The 24,815-nt window shown below is 44.2% G+C and overlaps 1 protein-coding gene across 1 annotated transcript in view; it reads right to left on the bottom strand.

Annotated features, from left to right (window-relative positions):
• LOC105277218 (toll-like receptor 3) overlaps nucleotides 1-24,815 on the bottom strand; it is a 192,398-nt gene that overhangs the window by 120,165 nt on the left and 47,418 nt on the right. The window contains exon 2 of the mRNA XM_011335426.3: nucleotides 13,979-14,050. Within this exon, the coding sequence (XP_011333728.2) occupies nucleotides 13,979-14,050 (72 nt within the window). The remainder of the gene's footprint in view (nucleotides 1-13,978; nucleotides 14,051-24,815) is intronic.

The following is a 24,815-nucleotide window of genomic DNA, read 5'->3' on the forward strand; positions in this document are numbered from 1 at the left end:
TTATAGCACATTTGGTGTCACTAAAAATTAGAGTATAATTTGAACTAATATAAATAAATTGCTGTCGCGTAACGGTCAAACGTAAAGCTTTCGTGAAATAAAAAGCAGCCGTGACAGGGAAAGGGTTTGCCAATAATAGCTCGCGGTTGAATATTCTAGTCGAATATGACAAGACTGCTGCGGACAGCACCGAACAGGGAAGTTAGGAACGCGCGAGGGGAAATGTGAGGAACGGGTGAAAGGGGCAACGGCGAGATAAAATGGCTTGCTTGAAAAAAAGAAAAAAGCGAAACTGGGTCGATCGAACAAGCCATTGGCTTTCGTAAATAATACCAGAGTCCGTGAAGTTCTAGTCTCGTTCTTAATAGGCAAGTAGTCGCGAGCAGTTCGTAACTACGGCGACCGAACCACTTTGCGACGATAATCAAATTGTAAAACTTGTAATTCTCGCTACGGGCTTTACGGGCTGGTCCTCCTTCGCCCCACGCCTCATCTGGGTACTACATGAAGCCACCCAGATTGTAATAAATTTTTAACGGGCCGCTCCACGGTACCGTAAACGAACAAACGAGCGAACGAAGGGGATGGCGGTCGGTATGCTCGTAAGAATAAGAGATACCATTACGCGAACAATTTCTCCGACTGCAGCAACGGCGGCGGCAGCAGCTCTCGTGAGGTATTTATTGCGATGCGCTGTACGGCAACGAACGGTACCTACAGAGAGCTACGCAGCAGCAGTAACTGTTACAACCTCGTAGCGAATACAATAACGAGGAAACGCTTAGCCGCGAAACAAAGACGCTCGGTGTTACTACAAATTATCCGCCCGCAGCCGCGCGCGTCGAGAAAAGAAGCATCGCGAAGCGCTACGACGTTTACAATGCCAATGTACACGACTACCGGTGGTTTTTGTACGAGGCCATTTCTATGCGGCTTTCGTACTTCGGAAATGAGAAACGGGGAGAAGCGTCGGTGCACGAAAAGACATCCGCGCGTCTATGCGATAACTTCTCCGCGTAATTAAGAAAATGATGAAATAAATATATGTAAAATAAAACGCGCAAGATAAGAAACAACATTCCGTGTAGTTTCGTCAACTAGATCTTTAGTGAAATTGCACGAGAGATCGCTATGTGAATTAAAAATCAAGAGTGTGTCGCGCTACACATATTTTAATTGAGAAAATTACGGCCGCGTGCACAATTATCTCTGGATATAGTACGAGTAGAGAATCGTACGCCTATTTATTTACGAGCTCGTTCGATACTTTCCACGTTATCGGGGAATCATCTTATACCCGGCAGTTCCACGACGCAACGCAGGTGTAGCTCGGTAATGATCGGCACCATTTCCGTAACCGCCGCATTTCCTCTCGCCGCGGCAAGAAGTTCCATCAACCTTCCCTTCGCGATAATCGAATGCATCAAGTATGCCGCCTTGACTTCTCTCTCGCCGTCTGTCTTGTCTCTGCTTTTTTCTCATTTACATCATATATAATTAATGATAAATTCAATGGTAAATGGTAAATTAATTAGATTTATTAATCGTAATTCATTAATTAAATCCATTAATCTTCGTTAGTATCGAATGCAGCTTTCGCATTAAACAAACCTATTGAAGGATGAGATAGGTAAGTACGTTACTAAATACAACGTTGAGGAGAGAGAATACTTCGTCTTTGCAAGTTCTAGCAGGCTTCTGCGAGGCTTCTTTCGCGGCATTTGCGATTCTACAAATATATGGCGTCTCAAACCCTCAACCACATTCTACTTCGCGCTCTGTCTGTCTGCAGGTTTTGTGCGACGAGAGAGCTGCAGGAACGAACAAAGGAACGAAACCGTAAAACCCCATGCACGAACAGCGGCCTCGTTGCAGCTCGCAATCTACGTCGGATCTTGAAAAGAGGGAACACCGGCAAGGCAGGAAGTGACGTCAAAGATCAGTGGTATAGCGACGACCAAGTCCAGAAAACGGACTCTCAAGCTGCTTCAAAATACACGCACGCAATCGGATTCGGAGCAAAACAGAGTGCATCTAAAAGGAAAAGTGCCAACGTCTATCATTTGACGTTCCCGGGTCGATTCAGTGAGATGGGAACATTTGATCGCGCAAATTCGAGGGCGCAAAAATGATTCCATCTGAATCGCAACGGATTAGTGAGAAAGGGAACATAATCCACCATAGAACATTGATCAACTCAATAAAAATCCATGAAATATGGGCAATATTTTCAAAGGATTATCTCAAAATATAATGTATATCAATAAAATACTCTATTTTAACGGACGTATCCGTTATTTTATATGCAACAACAAGGCTAATAACTTGTAATAAAACTTTAAAAACTACTTTACTTTTTCGATTGACCTTTTTCCGTAAGCGCTGGTTATTTTATTGATCCCATGAATATACGGGAAATACCGAATAATACAGCGTCTCTCAATAAATCACAATCGTGGGTGTACAATCGCCAAATATTAAGTAGCTTTTCGAATAACCGGGAACGACGTTCACTATTATATCGAACGTGATTAATAACGTTCCAAGATAAAAATCACGGGTTTATCGAGCGCAAAGCCAATCTAGCGTGATTGAGGCATTCGCGACCTCCGCTATCAGTTACGGAGACCCATATAACGCGATACCACTCTTGTAAATTACAAAAATCACGTTCGTCAAACGGTAATCTTGCAATCGGGAGGGAGACATCGAGTGAGCCTAATTACCGGCGCAAGGCGGAAGATATTAGGAACGTGTAATTACGTGCGCATGATAACCCTCAGTTCACAATGGCAACGCGGTCACATTATCTCGCGTCGTGATTAATAGACACGAGTGGTCGCGATAAGCGGCGCTGCCCCGTCGTATAATGACATTCTTTCAATTTCGAGTCAATTACCTGGTCTCGGAGCGAAACACATAGCTGCGCGTAATCTCGGAAAATCATTTTACATCGTAAAACGCCGACTTTTATCGGCGTGGCGTGCATCGCGCCGCGCAAGATGCACTATAATCAGAGGGCCTGCAACGACCCTCAGGTCCGGGGGTTAAGTATAACGCGCGGGGCTTTGGCACTTTTTCTTCCGCATACAATCTAATGTCTTCCAAAGAAGAAGGCATGAAACGATTCGCGTTTGCATAATCCTCCCAGCCAAGAGCGAAGCGAAAAGAATGCTCACGAGGAGAAAATCTCTCCCAAGCACAACGCTTGACCATGACGATTTCGCGATATGGATAAATGCAACCGCAGTATTTCGAGTTTAACCGATATCAATACATGAGGCAATTATGCAGCAACGTCGATCCTAAATTGTACAATTATCTGATAATTTATTGGTGGGAACGTTATGATGCAGCGTAATATAATTTCGTTCATATCAGCTCTGTCAGCTGCAGATTATAACCAAAAATCAAATATAGTGACAACAGAAAAACACTGTATCAATTTAATACTGGCTTCTTAATAAATCTCCAAAATGTAAAAATAAAAATATATAAACAGAACTTCTCGCCGAAAGAAATTTCCATTAGGCATTTCAAGTCTAAATTAATAGAAAGGCACACATTCACTTTGATTATTCAATCTCAATCTCAATGTCCCACAATCTTCCAGTTCCCTATACATACTCATTTTACAGCGATCGCTTGTCGACGCCACTCGTGTCTTTCTTAATTTCAACCTCGCTATCTACAACTAGTTCCGGGACACTCCGTATATTATAGCCAGCGCACGAGCACCTGTACGCGCCGCCAACAACCGGGCGTGTACACTTCCGTCACGCGTGTGTAGTACGTTTCCAGGCTGGAGGGGTTTGTGCTGGCCTGACGAAGGTATCGCGATGATAATCGCGCGCTGGGTGAGTCCAGGGCGGACGATAAAATCCGCCGCCTAATGCATGGCCGGGTGGTTATCCGCGCGCCCGGAATTACCGGAGAGCACGCACTGACAGTGACACTGTCGCGAGCACGGAAAACACGCGGAATTTAATAACCAGACACCACTTTGGCTGAACGAGGCCACAACTCGCTGCGGGGGTCTCGCGGCTCGTATTAATTGCGATTAGGTACGACGACAGCGCGACACGTAATTCGAAGAAAGTAATAATCTAAAGAGCGTCGGTCGTACGCGCCGCGCCGCGTCGGAAAATCCACACGCGGAGCGTCCCGCGGGAATCCGAGAGATTATTACAACGATAATTACTGAACACCGAAACATCCACGGAGAGACCGTGCCACGATGACACGCTCGAATGAGCCTTATTGACACGCGCCAGAGGCTACAATTAATGGCGTGACTTAATGACGTAGATGGATCATGTCTCAGATGAATATAAGCCAGATTAAAACGTTCACATTGAATTTTTTTAATATTCATATGCTTGCACGCTGATATTTCTTATTATATAATATGTAGATTGAAAGCTTGGGCAAAAAGCGTGCCAATTAAATCCGTCTCAATTAAATGATACAAAAGTTGCTACGAAAAACTACTTTCTTTGTGGTTGTGTCGTATAGAAATGTACATGTGGATTACACGTTCACATTGTTCATCTTGAATTAATTGGCAAACGTGTTATTGTATTTCCATTTTTAATAACAAAAAGTTAGTTCAATAAAAGTATAAGTTTTGAAAACATTTTAATAATGTAAACTATGATTAAATAATTGCGTACACACATTGTTACATCGTATTACCAAGCTAATTACAATCGCTAAACGTTACAAACATGATTGCGAATAAGTTATGGCATATTTTTATCGAATTATCATATTATTAATTATCATACCATTTATTTGCATGCGATTATTAAAAAGTATTAATTGACGTTATGCAAGTTCCTTATAATATTTCTCGAAATATCGATGTCAATCATTTTTGATAAGATAAGAGATTAATTTTCGTAACACAAACAATGCAACGTCCATTGAACGATGTGATGCGCGACATTAATGCAAGAGTAACGGGCGTGCGCAAATGGAATCGATGCAAATTAAAATTATATTTCAGATATCTTGTACATTTAACAGAGAACAAAACCCGAATGATACCGAAATTATGCAATAATATTGCAGAAAGATAATTATGAACGAATTAAATAAATGAAATATGAGGCAACATCTGTAATGAATTTCAAATAACTCAACTATATTTAGACCAATAATCAATAAGAACGAAGTACCACTGTGCGATGCATAAATAGCGAATATTTCAACATAAAATCAATGTTCATCTTGTGATCTCGCCGAGAAAGTGGACTCCCAACCAGCACATCGACATTATTTGCGCTGCCCTTTTTTTATTCAGCAAACAGACGATGACAGCGATGTCATTTCTGGTGTGTTAAAATTATCGAGTTTAAAGTTCAATGGCCACACAGTATGTATGACCTGATATTGCACATGGCTCGCTTACTACAGACTAATCCCATTAAATATTACGCTGCTGAAATAACAATAATATAACGCGACGAGAGATAATTGATTTATTCGCATTTAGCTCTTTCATGGACTCATTTGCACTACTTATGATTACGAACAAGCGTGTTGACTTCTCTCCTTCATCCATTTGTTACATCCCCATTCGTTGCATCCAATGACTATAATAACCCTATCCTAAATCCGACTACGACGTATTTTACCCTCACATAGCTAATCATGTTATCAACAACAAGCAATTTTATAACCCCCGTATATTGCGTTACGAACAAATAAGCAGAGAAGAACGCGCGATAATTGGAGCGGTATAGTCACGTCGGTCAACTCGCATCATAACGAATTCATGTCGTGTTTCCGGTAGAATGACGGAGTAAGTTGCGGTGGAAGGCACGCGCGCGATTTGTGCGCGAAGTATCCGCGAAATTATTAATGTACATCGCGCTGCGGTGCCGACGACGAGGGATCGTGTGTACTCTTTTTATCGAGCGGTTTATTCAGGTAAATAACCCGGCAATTCTCCCTTTGCGGCGGAGAAAACGGGAGAGCGAGATGGATAGATAGAGACTGGCGAGAATGCGCCCAGGCCAACCATCGACGCAGATCGACGCTGCCTGCGAACTTTCGATAAGGCGTATTTTCTTCCGCCCTTTGCATTTCATCCCTATCGAGACGCGATATTCGCACTACCTTAGAATATTCTAAGGTCGAGGTAAACCAAAAATCTGGCCATCGCCAAGATTGCCAATCCACATTTCTATGATTCTCCTTTCGGTTAACCACAAAGTTAACTAGTCTTCCGGAAAAAAATGTAACGAATTTAAATTTCGTGTACAAATCTCCATTCGAGCATAATTTCTAATGCTCCGGTTCTCAAATTTTAGCGAAAAACGAAAAGAGACGACGAGTGCTTGACAAATCAATCAAACGTCTACATAAATCAAGAACAATATGATATAATGCACGTATTGTTGCATGAATATCGTTTCTTTCAGAATTTTCGTTTTCCAGTTACAAGTCGATTTTCAGTTTACACGCGGTCGGTTTTTGGCGGACTCCCGTGACGTGCGTTGACGTAAGAGTGATTTTGCGAAGAGAATATTGCCGAGCGTTATATCGACCGGTCCCACGGCGCCATCTTTCATTCACGAGGAGCCGAGCAAAAGTCAATACACGCTGTCGCCGATATGAGAGGACTCACAACCGCTCACCGGGAAAATCACATTAGCGATGTTTCGGTAATCGCTTTTATATCCGGCGTGCCGTGATTGACAGCGTCGACGGAATCGGCTTTCACGCTGTGTCGTATCACCGCGGGGATCCATTCTCCCGGAGGAAAAATCTGTAAGCGGTAGCGCGCGATCGGCATTCTGTGGACAATGCCGGCCGAATGCCTCGTTCGTCGTATCGTTTAACCGGGAGAATTAGAAAATAGCGATCGAGCACGCTTCGATCAATGGAACTATATCGGCCGTTACGGTACGTCAAACGCGTTTCAGCTATGGATGAATAATGCTTTAACGATCGCGTAATATATCGCGTAGCTGTATAAATACTTTAAATAAAGGATTTGGAAGTACTTTGCAAATATTTTTGCTGCAGTACAAGTAGAATTACGAGTTTTATTAAAAAAGATAATGGCACAGATAAAATTATATACGCGTCAAGATTTTATTTCGCGTAACGGACAATGTTTCGTTTTATTGTAACATGTGCTAGCCAATAAAATTATATTAGTTATACGCAGCGTATTGTTGTTGTAAACATCATATCGATTCCAATCCTGCCGTTGCAAAATACCTTTCTATATTCATGCGAGCCCCGTGCGCGCGAGCTGCGCTTTTAACGATTCCGCGCGATTCTCATTCGTTCCGTTTTTCTCACTTCTCCGTAACGTTCGTCTATCCGTTCGCAATATGATCTTTGGCATACGATTCTGCCATTGCACGATATGTAATTGAAGCGCGACTGACGCGTGTGGAAAAGAACGTCGCGCGGGGAAATCGCATTACCCAGGTTTCAACAATCGCGATTTTTGTCCGCCCTCCGTGATTGACAGCGCCGATGCAATCAGCATTCACAGCCTTTCATGTCGTCAAAGATACCGTGATCCCAGACAAAAATTAAAATACACGCTAGCAGACAATTCGAACCATCGTGATTAAAAGTCATGGTTGCTATCTGTACTATTCACACGATAAGTAAAAATTGTATTTGAATTGCAAAACACGAATTTCCCAGATACTAACAAGAACATATCGAAACATATTAGCAATTCTTTTATTAATGACGTACACATATATCATTCGAAATCTACTCGTGCATCGAAATCAACGCCGTGTTTCCATCTCTTATTTTCGCTTGATTAAATGAACGCGAGACAATCGATATAGATATAAAAATCGCTCACCTTTATCGAAATTAATTTAGCGACAAAAATGTCTCGATTGATGGTGCAAAAAATAATAACGTCGTATAAAGTATATCGAGGGAAAAAATATAGAACGGAAAAAATACAGAAATAACGGTCCGTTTAATGATTGCGAACGGTCCAGTCAACAACAATCGTCGTCGACGCGCTGGAAGTTCGATATTTCGCTTTGAAATGTTACGATGGAATCATACAGAATCTTTATGGACAATAGGAAGTATCGCGCGAGAACCAGACGAGGATGTTGCGCCTTATCGACCCCTCGGCTTTCTTGTTGCATTGCCTCGGCTGCCATTGACATGCGGCTGAACTGCGAGTAACGCGTATATCGGGTTGGCCGAATGGCGACGGAAGGAAATCACATTAGTGAAGTTTCGGTAATCTCTTTTATGTCCATTGACCGTGATTGACGCTGTCGGCGATCGACCTTTTTCGTGTCACCGGTGGCCGGCGCTCCGGATCGAGAAAAAAAATTAGACAGCGGACAGCCGGTCGACTGGCTCGCTTTTCCACCAGGCTCGCTCGTTAATTCGCTCGTCCGCGGTGAAACGGATGCGACAAAACAAACGCGATTAAAGCGCCGTTGCGATGGATTCATATTTGTCTACAAATAACATGACCGAGCACTGGACATCTATCTGTCCAAGCGCAGCTGTGTATATCAGGCAGAGCCGGTCATTATGTATTCGATAATATAACTCGATGTTAAGTGAATTAGTAATTTGCAGGTTTGGAACAACTAATATTGATTGAAAATAGAGGAAATGCATGTCCAAATGTAGAACGCTCGCGTCCAAGTTTGTCGTTCCTCTTTCGACTCCTCGTGCCAAACATTGAACGAAATTTTCAAGGTAAAAGTAATTCAATGTATCGAAATGGAAGAAAATTGAATAATCACTTAAAAGGCTATGAATTTCGTTGAAATAATTTATCCTCAAGAAAATTAAAATCGTTTATTACATTTCTGCTTATGACAATCGGAGATTCATATCGGTCCGCTTAAATGCAAATATTTCGGAAATTTACGACGACGAGTATACGACTGGCCAGTAAAACGAGGTATTACCTGGACCTCAGATTGTCACAATTAAACAAACTCAGTGTGGAATCAGGAAACGAGTGTGTAACGTTCCGCGAGGGGTTCACGGGGTACTTAAAGGTTAACGAGGTAGCGTATCCACTTTATTTTTCCACTTCCCTTTACACGTATCCGTTGTACCACCGGCGGCCATTGCACAAGCGACCGGACTTTGTGTAGCTGGCGGCCAGCGAGTCGACGTGCCTCGAAATCAAAGACTGGAAAAACACGTCAGCAAACTTTCGATAATCGCTTTTACGCGTCGACCGATCGTGATTCCCATCCCGGTTGGCGCTGCACCGGCCCTTGTAGCTTTTTCGCATCAACTTGGAGAACCGGGAAATGTCGGTCGGCACGGTGGCAGTTCGCGATTCACGCGATCGTGATCGAATGTCGGAAACGATTCGATTGATATCTTTGTGGGTTGCGCTGTCGCGACTATGGATAACTATGTAGATAACGAGAACTCGCTCCCTTAACGCGACCGATGACGGCGGAGGTCCTTATCGCATGTTACGTTCTTTATTATGTCCGGTTGAGCCGAATCGCAACGTGACGAAATCGCGGTAACGAAATGTATGCGATCTTGCTCGTTTCTACACAAAGTTAACGTTGCGAAATACAGCACGGCGGCGGAACATGCCGCGCGCCAGCGACGTGGCGCTTTGCTTCAATTGCTTGAATAATGCACGGCGACCTATTAAAATTAGCGTGGTTCTAAAGCGGATTTAAACACAGAGATAGGAAGAGAAAGATAGAAGAAGAAGAAGGCAGAGAGAGAGAGAGAGAGAAAGAGAAAGAGAGAGAGAGAGAGCGAGTGAGCGAAAGACAGAAAGAGAGAGACGAGGCGCTAATCCTCCTCTGTTTTTCGAGGCGAATATAATCGTCACTGCGCATTCAACCAACCAGACACGAACGTGCGTGCAGTCGGATCCACTTCTGTCGCCAAGAAATAATTAAATACGATTTACTTCGTATGAGCGCTTAGCGTCACGATTCATTTTTCAAGCGTTCTCACACATCGTTGCATACGTTTGTCGCTTCTAAACATAGCGAACACTCTAATGCCCTAGAATCTCCGATCTTTTATTAAATTCGTTATGCTTCAACAAAAACATCGATCTAACAAAAGCTACTGTTAAAAGATATTAAAAATAACTTTCTCTCGCAGAGTAAGCTTCTAGGTTACCATCTAACAAAACAAGTTTCAGCTCTTGCTTCAACCCATCATTGACCAACCCACCGTTACGAGCGTGACGTTGAAATGGTGAAAATCTCCGTTATGTACTGACCATTGAGGTTAAATCACTGAATTCTCCCGTATCCTTCATTTCCAAAAGCATAGCGAAAGCGGAAATAGTGCTTTAGCTTCAATGATCAATCGATAACGAGCATGGCATTCACGCATTTAGCGAACGATGATTTGATTATCGAGATATTTCATCGCAAGTATTAAGATTCTTCGACAACCACTTCCCGCAAAATTTTACTCGAGAGAAAATCAACTTAAAACTTGTTAAAAAAACTTTTAACAAAATCAAGTTCGATAGTAGAACACTGTAGATATCGAACGGCTTCGACGTTACTGGATGTCTTGCCCCTTTCCGACGACGTCGCCTTGAACGGGTGTCGCGTTTCGCACCCGAGAGAGAATTCGGTCAGTAGCTGGCGACGATCGGATGTCAATAGCGATTTTTCCGGTGGTGATATACGAGGCAATCCCGATATTCCAGCGTGCGGTTAGAAGGACAGATTTTTCAGGTAATGGGGTACCGAGGAGTTCAATTAAATACTGGTCCGAGCGGCAAAGTCCAAAGTCGAGATAACAAGCGACAAGGATTCGACGGGAAGGCCAGAAAGAGTATAACACGGGACATGCTATCGGTAAATGCCGTAGCTGAAGTAATGAGCTGAAGTAATGAGTGTAGAAGTTTCGACCAGAGTTAACAATCTAACTAAAGCAGATTTACCACCGTAAAGTGGGAGCTTAGCCAATTTAATGTCATTAACATCGACACGTACGTACATGATGTAAACCGAAAACGATCAGAGTATGTTACCATGTTATCGCTAGTCATATTCCGATCGCATTTTGGAAAAGCGCTCCAAGTCGCAATTTTGAGACATTAACAATCGATAATTACGCGGCATTCGATAGCTAAACAACCGAAACACTTCCCCGTATCAAGCACGGTTGAAGTCCCATTTGACGTGCAAGTATTTTCCAATTGTTAGTCGCAAAGCGGCGTAGCTGTAACATGTGCCGAAATAAAACACACCCGGTAATCTCTGTAATCAGATGTGCAATGTGTTAAAATGTATTTAATTTAATTTTCCAGAGCGTTTGGAGAGCGTTCGAACGTGCCGTTCTCCTCGGCACTTCAGCTGATTTTAAATTCGACTTTTCAAATGCACTGCCGCGCGTTTAACGCGGTCGTGCACCTCGTCGATTCGCGCGCGGCGCGAGTTTTACTATACATCCACCACGCCGGCTACTGACGTGCAGTGGAAGTGCAGGTGACACGTGTACGGTGGCGATGGTGGTGGCGGCGGTGGTGGCTAGCCACCACGATGCGGCATGTGTGTGCGCGGGCGATTCCCGTCGCGCGCGCACAATCGGACACCTGTGCGGTCGCACAGAAAATGACCGTAATTCGAGTCATTATTCTCGTTCTAAAAAAGGAACCTCTCTCGCTGTCCGAGACCGTCCGACTTCCGGTTGCGGCGAGCTTTCCGCTCCACTGCCCGATCGTGCACGAACGGGACGGAATGAATTGGAGATCGACGCTTTTTCACGAGGGCTTTCCGTGGGATTAGGTGGTTTCTGCTGACTGGGACTTGAGATCCTTGAGCGATAACGAAGGATCGAATGTATTTGGGTCGACGGGATAACGCGCTCGACGCTTGACGATGAACGACTCGAGGTGAAACTAATAAGAAAGTTTATCGTAGTTTTTATCGACGCTGAATATATAATCGGGAAGAATATATTTGGAGGATACAGTGTTCCAAAAAGTGATATAATATTCATATCTTATTTTTAAAATAAAATTCGACAATGTTATGAGAGGTTGCTTTATCGTTAATATTTAAAACAGTTTTTTGAAATCCGACATTATAATTTACAATTTAATTTAGCATTACGATAATTGCATATCAAATTACACAAAATGTTATAAAATATCGGATATATGCGAATTATATTCCACATCTTATGCATATAAACTAACAGAACGAGAGAAAGAAATAATTCAATAAAATGTATAATATTCATTGTGCAAGTTTCCTCATTTTCCAATTTTCTTAATAAAACAAAGTCCTCTTCGCTAAGCCAACGTCGTACTGTCTTTTTCAAGGAGTTTCCAATATCCCTCGCTAATCTCGCGTGATTTTTTATCCGCGCGTAAAGATTGGCTCCGTAAAGGGTTAATCACCACTATTAACCGTAACCTTAAGCCCGGAGCTTAACCCCCGACCTGTCTCCGAACGTTGCTTCTCTTTAATGTCTCGGAAGTCTTGCCAAGACTCGGATAACGAAGGAGCGCGGTTAAGCGGCGAAAAAGCAGCTTAACCTTCCTCGTTTCTCGGCCATTTATTTCTTGATGACACCTCGCCCGCAGCCGCGATCGAACGATAACTTTTGTCGCCCTGGCTGACGATAAGAAGCGACGCTAAACAACAGCGAAAACGAGATAACGAAATGCTTAAGCGACGAAAAGCTTCGAGAGAACTGAAAACTGTCGTCGTGATTGCTGCTTTTTTCTATTCACCGTCATTATCATTGTCACTAATAACAACGTCTCTTTTTACTAATTGAAGTACGAGACAAAACTGCGAACTTTGATACATTTATTCTTACTTCCATTTTCATATCGCGAATGAATTGCCTGCAAAGTGCTCATAAAAACTTCAACGTATCAGCAACTCGTGACGTTTACAAGAAAAACGGAAGCAAAGGGAAAATAGAAAAAAAAGAGGTAGAACGAAAGCGGCGGATGCGATTCGAACTGGCTACTCGCGCACATCGTGATCGATATTGGAACGGCCAGGGGATATCAAGAGCGTCCGGAAAGATCGGAAGGAGGCGCGATAAATCTGTTTCCACGCGGAGATCATCGAAATTCCGCGGACGTAGGGCACGAGGGAAATACACACAGGGCGCGGAGATCTGTCTGTGAAGTTCATCTGTGAAGAGAGAACCAGAGAAAGAGGGAAAGAGAAGCCAAGAGGAATCGGAAGCAGATGGGGATTGACTGGCTTGTGTCTCCGGTACGAAGAGCGCCGTCAGCCCTTCGACGAGACTCGGCGGAGGGTCTTACGCACGCACGCACTGACGCTGAGAGTCACGCGCACACGAACACAAATGCATGTACATGCACGACGCAGGCGAACGTCGGTGCGCACAGACGCGCAACGGACAAGCCGGAGCGGAGAACGGTAGCTATTGTTACGGGTATTATTTGCCGCTAATCAGAATAGGCAGTCGACTCGACTGTGAATATGTCTATGTGTATGTCTTTAACGGGATGCACGTGTATGTGTACACGTGGATATGTGAGAATGGATGTGTTCCTTTCAGAGGAAGGAAGAGAGAGACAGAAGAGACAAGACGAGACTCGCGCGTTGCATTCACCACCACGGCAAAGAACGAGACACACCGCAGCCTGATTGCAGACCCTGCCGTCGTCGCCGGGCACCACGCCCTGACCCACGAGATTTTCAAGATATCCGACACACGACCCACAAGCCCCGCACTTTATGCGGGGTCAACCAACTCGACCCCTCGTCGTTACGAGCGCGATATCGATACAACGGCACGGCGGGTGCACCGAAACTTTCTTAACAATAGTGACGGTACTCGGATGCGGATAAGAAAACGAGAGGGCGAGGGAGACGTTTATTACAGCCCCCGAGAGGCAGACCTCCCTTAAAAGATGCACGTAAGTAAACACAGGAGGTTTCAGTAATCGCATAGATTCGCCCCGAGAGGGTGTATGACATGAAGGGAAGAAGTGCATATAAAAATAAAAACTCACCCGTGTCGAAAGAAATGTCGACTTGGCGCTGGCTTGAGACTCCAATGATTCGTGGTTCAGTCGGGGGATCTTCTGCAACAACAAAATTCGTGATTAGTCGCCATGGATTGGTCGCCACATACTATCGATTCGGTACTTAAGCTTTTCCCCCTTCCTCCTCGATGTTTGTTCCCAACAATAATCTCTCGAAATGTATGGCTCATGGTCGAGTTTAGAGCACGAGCTACGACCCCGAAAAACCGAAACTGTACATTTCACCTGCGAGGTCGGTGAATTCGTGCGCGCCAGGTGCGGTCCGTCGTGTAGATTCGAGAGCCCGATGTTGGAAGTAATTCATTGACTTAATAAAGAATAAGAGTAAAGAGCGCAATTTTGCGAATGCACTCATGTACGCAAAAATAAATAAAACGTTTCTGTTTCGTAACCACATTAGTATCACAGTTACAATGTGATGACAATTTTGGATGATATTTAATGCAGCATCATTGATGTATCGATCGAGCAAGACTTGTGTAATATGTATGAAGCAAAAGATTTAATTAAAGATTTAATCAACTTCTTATTTTATAATTCTAATTATTTTATTATATGCATTTTGAAATATTATATTATCTAAAATGTACCGCGCTTAATATCAACGGCGTGTTGCTTCCTGCTCTTTAATAAGCAAACATCACATAAAACACATGGCGACGTTCTCACGAGAGCAATTCCTCGAGCGTGACACGTCGTGTTAGGCCGTGGATTTTAAAAGGTGACTGACACGGATCCATATAATATATTTTACATATTAGCGAGATAGGACATGTGCCTCACAATACGCTGCATATTCATCTCAACAGTGCATTATTTCGCGAAACCGAGAGAACCGCAAATATAGCTCTCTGTGGTGCATCACTGTGCTTTCAGTTTTCATTAAGCAAAACGCGTCGCGAAAATTAGACTTGTCATTGAAAGACCAAGTCGGATAATCAGTAATAAGAAATATCACCGTCGTCTGATCACATAAAACCTGAAATGTTTTTACTGTAATTTTTAAATATTTAGTATAAAAGTAGAATTTTATATAACCACGTTATTTTTTCCTAAATATTATTCAATTTTTTACGAGTAATCCTGCATAATATTTCGATACTTGTAGTTTCACATATAATCGATAGTCTTTTTTTTTTATTTCGATTTGCACGAGACATCGTAATGACGGCGCGTAAAAACGCCGCTCGAGGTAGAATTATTCCGAACACCGCGAGCGTTATCGAGGAGACGCTGGAATTTTCGCTGGCGGAATTCTTGCGCCAGCCAAGGAATTTCCGCTTAAAGAAATCGGGGAACCGGCGACGGTGCAAGGGCGGCGGACTGATCCGTGCACTCCGTCAAATCGACGGAAGTCGTTTTCAAGCTGTTAGCGGGAGTTCGAAATAGTTCGGTGAAGAAACCAGGCAAAACTGACACTATCCGCGAGCGGTATTTGCGAGCGGAATCGCGCTGTGGCTCGGCCAACCGCGGCTTCCCCAGGTCCGGGTACCGGAAGTGCTCGTATCTCCGGAGGCGTGTACATACATACGTACACAGCGGGGTTAATTCGACAGTTGCCGACGTTGCGGACGTCGAGAATGTTCTCTCACGGATTCTATCCGAAGTATTCCGAGTATAGAGCGCGCCCCACCCGCAAACTGACCACTAACTGGCAATTTTTGAGGAATCCGAAGGTGACTGACGCGCCGCCTCAGCTCCGATCGCTCGATATCGATCACCCCACGAATTCGACGGAGCACCTTGTTCTGACCGCCTGAATCGGAGCATCGGCAGATAATTCGCTTCCACGTACAAGCGCACACCCTCACCAAAATCGATGCTCGACTACGACGCGTTTACGCGCTGGCATCGAGAGCTTAATTTGCTGCTAATGCCGTTGGCGTAACCCCAAAACAGTGAATAAGGTTTTTATCTTCAAATTCGAATAATACGTTTATTCTCTCTTGTCTGTATTTACGATATATTCTCGTCGACAATTAATTTTGATATGTGTCTTGTGAAAAGAAATATATTTTTCAAGTGTGATGAAATTATATCTAGACGTCTCTCCTTCACTGGAAGAATCATATTAACAATTAAATGCTCCGAGTCTCTCGACATATCTGCAAGTTATCGTGTTTCCATGATATTTTCCTTCGCAACATTATTTTAAAATTACCTCTGCGATTTTGCGAAGTTGATAACATGGATGAATACAGCGAGACATTTTCTCATCTATCTGATTGTAGACGTAACTTATTCTCGAGCTTGGAAAAGGACTTTAATTTACGCAAACACGAAAGATGGATTTATCTCTTCAGCTATTTTGGAAACGTACATATGTCTTGCGACCATGTAGTCCGTGAAATTTTTCGAAATTGCGAACGAATTTTTGCAGCGCACGAACTGCACACGAACGAAACTTTATGATGCATGTCCGTTCTTAATTAAGCTCGTATATCTTTCTAGATGCGCCTCTTGAAAAATACTGCTGAAGTTCGTTCTAACGCACGTCTATCATACTTTAATAGTCGGGCTCGTGTTTCTCTAACCCTTTGACACATTTGACAGTAGAAATGGCTTTGCGCGTTGCCCAGAAGATTCATATCGCACATATAACTCTAAGTAGATTGAGGTATTACGTCGTCATAATGCGTATCTCCTTTTCAATTCCGTCCGCGAAGTCGTTGGGAATCGCGTAAATGATAGGGGGTACGTGAAAACGGGAACAGCGAATTATAGAGCGCGAAAGAAAGCGCGTTCAACTTGCGGAGAAAGCGCCGAATGCGCGTTCCCGTTGTAATTCGAGCGCGAAACTACAGGGGAAACTTCTTCCCCAAGACATGTATCTCGGTCTGCGAGATAACGTATAGCCGTGTCGTTTGTCACAGAATCTCGCTACGCATGCCCTCGTTCTTGCGCCCACATCTCCTTGTAAGCCCGTACGTTTCCGGTTACTGCATGAAGACCAACTCTATCGCGGATCATTAAAGAATTCCCAACTACGGCCTTATGGCGCACATATTTCTTAACGTGCAATTTAACATGCATTTGATAAATTTGGTGCAAATACGTTCCTCATCTTCTGCGCTGATACTTCTAATAATTCTAAATATATAATATTAAACATTAGATTTTATATAAAAATACAATTACTAATGATAGTTTCGTTTTTGTAATTCCACAGTGTCACACTAATGATATAAGTTTATTACAGATCAATTCCACATTATTGAAAAAGGTGTACACATATATACTACTATTATTTTGAAATCATATTGCATGGGAACCAGAATATGATTAACATTGACAACAAGTCTCTGTTAACGGTTCAGTGGAGAAATTCTGAATCAAGTCTCTAAGCATGAGAAATGGCAAAAGTACGTGAATTCACATACCAAGAGAAGCCACAAAATAGCACGAAAAACAACATCAACGTGTACGACTCAAAAATTCCAGCAAACATGAGGCAAGCTCGTGGGCGCCGCGTATCTGCTTATAATTCGAGTGTAAAATCGCAAAATAACGCGACGAGAAATTCCGATGCCGACAGCCCGGGAATTCGCAGGCAGCGAGGAAACTAAGTTCCCATAGGCTGTATATTTCACGTCGGCAGGAGGCGCGGAACCGCAAAATAATAGGAGCCGCCCCTTTCGCAGACGCGCGCGAAATCTCTTCTCGAATCGACCTCGCGAATCTCGCGAGCCCCTGTCTCGTGTTCCCTGCTTCCAGCCTGCTCGGAGAAAAATATCGGCACGCCCGCGGCTCAGGAAAGAGAAAGAAAGAGAAAGAGAAGCGAGAGAATACGCCGACTTACCGGAAGTAACGCGCGAAGACGAACGAGCGTCGTCCGAATTCCGCGCGCCGTAAATCCGCGACGTCGGCTGATTCGCTTCGGCGGTAAGAGAAGATCGTTGGGGAGGTAAACATAGTACACATACTCGTGCACACACACATCGGGATAAACGAGCGCGAGCGAGAGGGAGAGACGAAGAAGGAGAGAACGCTATTGGACTTCCACGGGAATTCCGTAAGTCGTGCGTTCTCGTGCTGTAAATCGAGCCCGAAACCAGGCAGCAACAACGGTAGCGGACTGCCGAGAGATATCCAACCCCTCGGTGCTCTCGCGTGTATCTCGATACGTTACCCCTTTCCGAGGGGCAGAGAAGAGAGCCCACAGAGCTCGAGACGGGTCGAGGCTGGGAGACGATTGCTTTGCACTTCTGTGCACGCCCTCGGGGCAATCGTAAGTTGAGATACCTAGCAGGGTATCCACCCCCGATCGTCGCACCCCCTTTCGACGTCCCGCTCTCCCCTGATCTTCCAACCACCCTCGCTCACTCGCTCGTTCGCTCTTGGTTGTTCGTATTTCTCTCCTCTGGCGTTCCTCTCCCAGTGGCGACGCCAAAGTCTGGAACCCCGAATGCAACCGGCACTCGTCGGGGAGGAGGAAGAAGAGGAGGTAAGGGGGGTTAGGAACTCCGGTGTGTTGAGGAAGAGGACAGAGAGAGAGAGAGAGAGAGAGAAAGAGAGAGAGAGAGAGAGAGGGGCAAGAGATCGATCGCTCGAACGTGCTTTCGGCATCGTCGAATATTACCTACCACCTATATTCCTGGCCACATAGCCGGTGTATGTAGGTACGTAATACTCTCCGGGGGAGGTACGTATGAGTGGGTAGTACGGGTGTAGTACGTGTACGGGGTGTCTCTACCTAGCGCGCGCGAGCGAGCCTTCAGCCCCAGATGATAGAGAATCGTGACTAAGAAGAATGAAGCTCTGCTACAAAGTCGCAGAAGCATCGATGGTTATTGAGGTAGACGACGATCAAAAGTCGACGAGAGTTTTGATGAATTAAGTTGCGAAGGGGTATAAATGGATATAACAAAATCTCCCTTTCATCCGGAAGGACTTTGGCAGAAGTTTAATTCGAGCGCCGAGATCGCAAAAGTACCGGTGCAATTTATTAAAGGCTCGCGATTATCGACAATCCGAGGGGATAGGTCAACCTCATAATTCATCGAAAAATTGACAGCTCGGCTACGCTCGTGCATTAGCCTCGGGACACCCTGTACACATGATCGTATGCGCGCCAAGCGCGTATGTTATGTGATATAATACGCGGTGTATGTCCGCGGGGGTGTGTACATAACGGATAGGTAATATATACATAACACAGACCGCGACCAAGGACCTGCACGGGGAAGATGAGGTACGGAGGCATTGTTGAGCGACAATGGCTGTGATTCGTGGGCCATCTGTCCGCCCGTGGTTCGAAAATTGCGCGGAAAATCGAAAGCGCCACCGCACCGCGAGCGAGGATCCCTTATACGCGGGGCGAGAGGGATTGCATCTGGTGTATTACGGCTTTCGGCATTATCGCGAGGCGCGCGGGATATCGAGAGCTCATGGAGTAGCTGAAGAATTTTCGTTCGAGAGATCGACGATACGCACGGTACCACGTATGCAGGTGTATGTACAGAGAAAAGAAGATAAAGAAAGAAGAGAAAAATCTACCCCGAGAAATTGGATGCCCGCGATATTTCGTGAGTCGAATACGATAACTTGTGTTTTACATTTAATAAAATGAAATAGGATTGATGTCGCGTTCACCACGACGCCATATACTATCATACCTTTAGTCGCGACTCTTATTTATCAAGTTTATAATCCGGACGCTTTGATGCATCCGCAATTACATCCCGGAAGCTTTAATCCCTTGCGAACCTATCGATAGAAGCGACATAATGATTTATACTAGCCATATATGTTTCTCAAATATATTCTAGTCAGTAGTATTATCTGCTTTCTGTCTCTCTCTCGACTTGTAGCTACTGCCTACTGGAATCTCGTGGATTGACAAGAATTAGAACTGAATGTCGACGTCGATAATCGCCGTGTATGGCAAGTTCATGAAAATAAAACGTATATCAAACAGAGGCAGAACGCTCGTGTGAATTCAAGCGTAATACCTCTTCGGGTAAGTAATATTTCCGAGCAGAGTCTGGCGAGCTTCTGCTCGTTGGAAAGAATTCGCGGTGAAACACGTGTTACACGAGCAGTCCGTGCAGGGAACGGCGCACCGGTGCCGCGCGAATAAATTATAGATAAGGCAAGAAGGCAGGCACTTCATTTTCGCGCAGATTATTCGTAAGGTTGCGCACGGACTGTGCCAGCCAGCGGTTTTCGCGGGTAAATCGCTCGCGTTCTCGGACAGACAATTTCCGAGCGCACGCATCAAGCCAGCAGCGCTCATCGCTTGCTGCGACCGCTAAGCTGGCGTCGCCGCAATAATTGACTTTTTCAACTTATCCGGATTTTTGCCGGCAGCCGCCTGCCGTTGCAATCACCTCCTCTCCGTGTCGGCTTTCTTCCCGCGTTTCTATTGCTTCTTTCCCTCGTCCTACCTCCTCGAGTCCTCTCCTCGTTCTATTCAGCGGAACTTTATTTCCCCTGCGCGTCAACTAGCGGATCTCTGGCGCCGCATTTTTAAAGTAAATAAAACTTTCCTCCGAACCCCCATTCAGATGCCTGAGTACCGATGACGCCCGACGTTCGGCGTGAATACGTACCCGAATGACGGGTGAGACGTTGAAAAACGTATTTAGACTCGAGTGGCACAACTATACATGTCGCGACGATTAGGTCACGTCGAACACGAACTTTCTGATACGAACTCAAAGTATGAAATTGGAATAAGGTAGACATAAACCGCGTTTTTATACAAGCTAGATACAATAAAAAATATATAAATTTTCGTAACTTGAGAATAATAAGATAAAAGACTCGATATCTAATGATATCAAGTATCTAACAAATTGCTCCCTGTCCCAAAAAGTACTGATATCGATTTGTTGTATTCCGCGATAAGTGAACGCGTACGAATTTGAGAACTCGCGCAAAATTTGTTCGAGAGATAGAAAATAAAAAATTTAAAAAAAGTGAAAAAACGCACGACACGAGAAATAGAGCTGTAAAGCAATATAGAAATTTACGGGAGAGCGCTGGAAAACGATTTCACGTCGCGATATTCTATCAGAAATTGTAGAGTACACATTAGATAATACTCTTATAAGCCTCGGATCTGCGATTGTTTTAACGGCCACTACAGGTCCCGACGGCACGCTCTATTCGGCAAATGTGATGAAAAACGAACAACGGCGCGGCGTGGATCGTAGCAGTGATTCCATATCGAGTACTGAAGGATCATTCGGGTATTAAGGCTGATCCGTATTCGTCGACACGGTGCGCTTATTCGCCACTCTCGTAATACTCGATAGCTGCACACGTATATAAGCCTCATCCGTCCTCAAACTGGGAAAGCGGAGCTCTCGAGGGCTCCTAAAGGGTGAGTGTCGATTTAAGCGGGACTGTACGCCCTATATTCGTTTGTGCATGTGCGTATACGTTGCCTCTCGTTATCAGCTAAGGAATTCGATACACTACAGGACGCGCCGTCCCTCGATTAAAGCCAGATCCCTCCCAGACAATTCCGTATGTCTGCTCACAGACAAGAAAGTTCAGACCAAGAAGTAGATACGCTCATCGCGATATATAATATATGATAATGTAGGCTTATTATACAATATTATAATATTATATTTTTATATTTGAGATTTACGAATGTTAACTTTCTTTATCAGATTTTGATTGCACATCAATCTTGAAAAAAAAACATAAATTACATAATATTATCGGTTTAGCGATACACCTGCGTCGCGTTTGCGGAATCCGACATTTATTCTTTCCCATTGTTATCGTACCAAAGTTTTTGTCCGAACGAACGCAGTTTGGCGAAAAAGCCGGACGGTGCAAACATTTTTTCCGAGACGTGCATATATTCGGAATTTTCTCTATTCACGACTATTTAAACCCACCCGTCTGCGATGCTCTTGTTGCGACAGTAACAACAATCGTCCCGTGCCCGTCGTAAATCCCTCGCCAAGTAACTTTAAACATGCGCGCCGCAGCTGCGAGTGTAAACCTCGTCCCGTGTCAAATCACGAAACGCCACTCCGCATGCTGGCCGTAAAGCGCGGATTTAATTTAAAGGGTAGGATGCACACAATCCTGTTGCCTGACAAACTGTGGAATAGAAGGAATTCAAATTTCAGAGCTTGCATTTAAATGAATCCTCCAAACGATCGCGATAATTATCACTGGACGGGCAAGTGCCGTCATTCTCTGCACACGGATCATTATCGAGCGTTATGAATAGCGAGATAAATTAAATGCGATTCATTAACGCGAGATTTTCTTAACGCCATAAAAACAATTTTCTTGTGTCGAAAATAGAGATTTCAAGCTATTTTCGTAAAAAGTTTCTTCTCCAAACTTTCGATGATCGTGAGATTATCCGGGACCTTTAAAAAAACCCACGTAGTATTTTATGTAATAAATTAAGACGTGGTAATCTAGGAGCTAACTTGCGGAGATGCCGAGGGGGTTGTTTTCAAAGTCCATCAAACGCATTACGGTGGTGGTGCATAGCCGCGCCGGTATTACGACGCCTATGAAGGCGGTAAACAAGGTAATTAAGACTCGCCGGAGGGAGAGAAAAGGATGATTATGGAACGGGCAATAAGAATATAATAGCGCGAACTCGATAACAGCGATACGAAGGCGAAGCAGCGCCTTAACGTTGCATGATTAACGTCCCAAAATTGCAGCGAGACAGGATCTGTAACACACCATCCTCGCAGACTTCAAAACTTCGACCTCACTTGACTGGTTTTAAGTATAAACTCCATCAGACTCTGCATAGCGTAACAACACTGCAACATTACATTGATGATTTGGAGCACCATGCTTATCTCTATCCTCATTTAACTATTTTCTTCTCATTTTTCTTCCATCTTTTATTTTAATTTTACTTATTCGCTAAAAAGCGAATAATTTCACATAGGCACTTGAGTATTATCACGCGTTGACTTCGCGTTTCACGTATCGCGGTTACAACATTCAAGCATCGCAAACACGCTGTGTCAAGAGAAAAGTAAATACATTCCTTATATTACTTTGATATCTATCTCTATGACATATCTTTCATTCCATTCCATTAAACACGCCACGCTTAATCCTACAAATTATGCTATCCGCTGATTGCACAATTGTGGCTATAAATATCGCGTAATAGCGATCATAAAAATTCGTGTTAACAACACGCAACGAGTGGGTAACCAGAAATTGAACGATGTACGCTCAAAAATAAAAAAAAACCCTAAAAAATATATACCAACACATTGCGAAAAATGCGTTTCGTTACCGTTGTAGATCGCGTTTACGTATTTTGTTGAATTTGAGCACACTACACGCTATACGTTGCAATGATTGACTCGCCAATGGCGATCGTCGTGGAAAAGTGTATCAAACCCCTCGTGCGGGAAGGTAATCCATCCTGTCCCCCTATGTCAGCCTCTTCCAAACGCAATATACTGCACGTGCGTGACCGCGATAAACAATGATTAAAGCTCGAAAAAAAAAAATAAAACGACGCGGTATGCATAAAAAAAAGGAAAAAACTGCAGAGTACGAGATGCATCATCGGGACGCGCGCACATTCGCGCCTCGTGCGCGCGCGCGTGTAAATTCACGGCGAATATGTGTATTATTGCGGATCCGGCGCACTGGAGTTTGTTAAACATGGCGTGATTTATGGCCGCGCCGGGGATAAAACACGTTCGATGCGACGGCGTTGCGGTGCCTCGTTATATCCCGCGATATTACTATTTTAGGCCGCTATATGTACGAGCGTGTACGCGCGCAACGTTGCTCGGTTAACTAATAACGCATTTTTTTCGTTGCCCATCTCTCTCGGTCTCTCGCTCCCTTATATATCTTCTCTCTCTCTCTCTCTCTTTTTTGGTCTCGTTTTCTTCTCCCAGTACCCGCGCTGTGCAGATGCCACGCACCGTCCGACGGCTGTAACGAATAGCCTCGAGAGTGGCGTGAATCAGCTCCGGGTTGATCGTTAATAGGACGTGCTTTCGGACCTGACTCACGTTTTCCTGGCAGCTCCCTTTTCGCGAGACGCCCGAGGGCCGTCTTAAGGTCGATTCACGCCGCGCGATGGGCGGCGAAATGGCTAATCAAGACGGACGATAGACCGCAAAAAAGATATATGATAAACTCCCACGTGTCTATAAATAAGAAAATAAAATCTATCCCCCCAAAAAGAATATAATTGCCAAAGCACACCGTTCCCCAATGAAATAGATAAACCTGACCTGATCTCATTCGCAGCGGTTACGAAGAAGTGCACAGCAGGATGCATTTTCGGAATTATGATGTTAATAGTTAGCCGCGTTAGAGTATAATTAAAAAAAAGTCGCCACGTTATATGTTCTACGACATCAATTACAACACAGCGCGTGTCTCGTCTAATTTAAACACGCGCTAACAAAACTTGCCGGTATCTCGTAATCTCGCATCTCTGTATAGAGATAACAAAACTGTCAACGTTTTCCCCACTATGTAACCATTTGAACACGTCGCGTTTCTTTTCGCAAAGGGAACAGCGATTGAAGGGACGATTGAAAATCGGAAATTGGATTCCTGTGCAAAAGGGCATTCGCGATTGTACTCGTATTTCGGTGAACAGTTTGCGCTTTGGCGCGGTCTACAGTGTCCTATTTTACTTCGTCCTTATCAAAATACTCGTTGCTGGCCTAGCAAAGTAGACTCGCCTTTAAGGATGGTTTGCTAGATGCACGACAGTTGGGACGAGCTCGTGCTGCGTTCCTAGGAGGACCGGAGAACAGGTACAGTGGAATTTCGGTGAAAGATACCGCTACGTGAGCTCCAGACCGGATGTCGTGTCGTGCGA

This window comes from Ooceraea biroi, chromosome 3 (assembly GCF_003672135.1).
Source record: "Ooceraea biroi isolate clonal line C1 chromosome 3, Obir_v5.4, whole genome shotgun sequence".
NCBI lineage: Eukaryota > Metazoa > Arthropoda > Insecta > Hymenoptera > Formicidae > Ooceraea > Ooceraea biroi.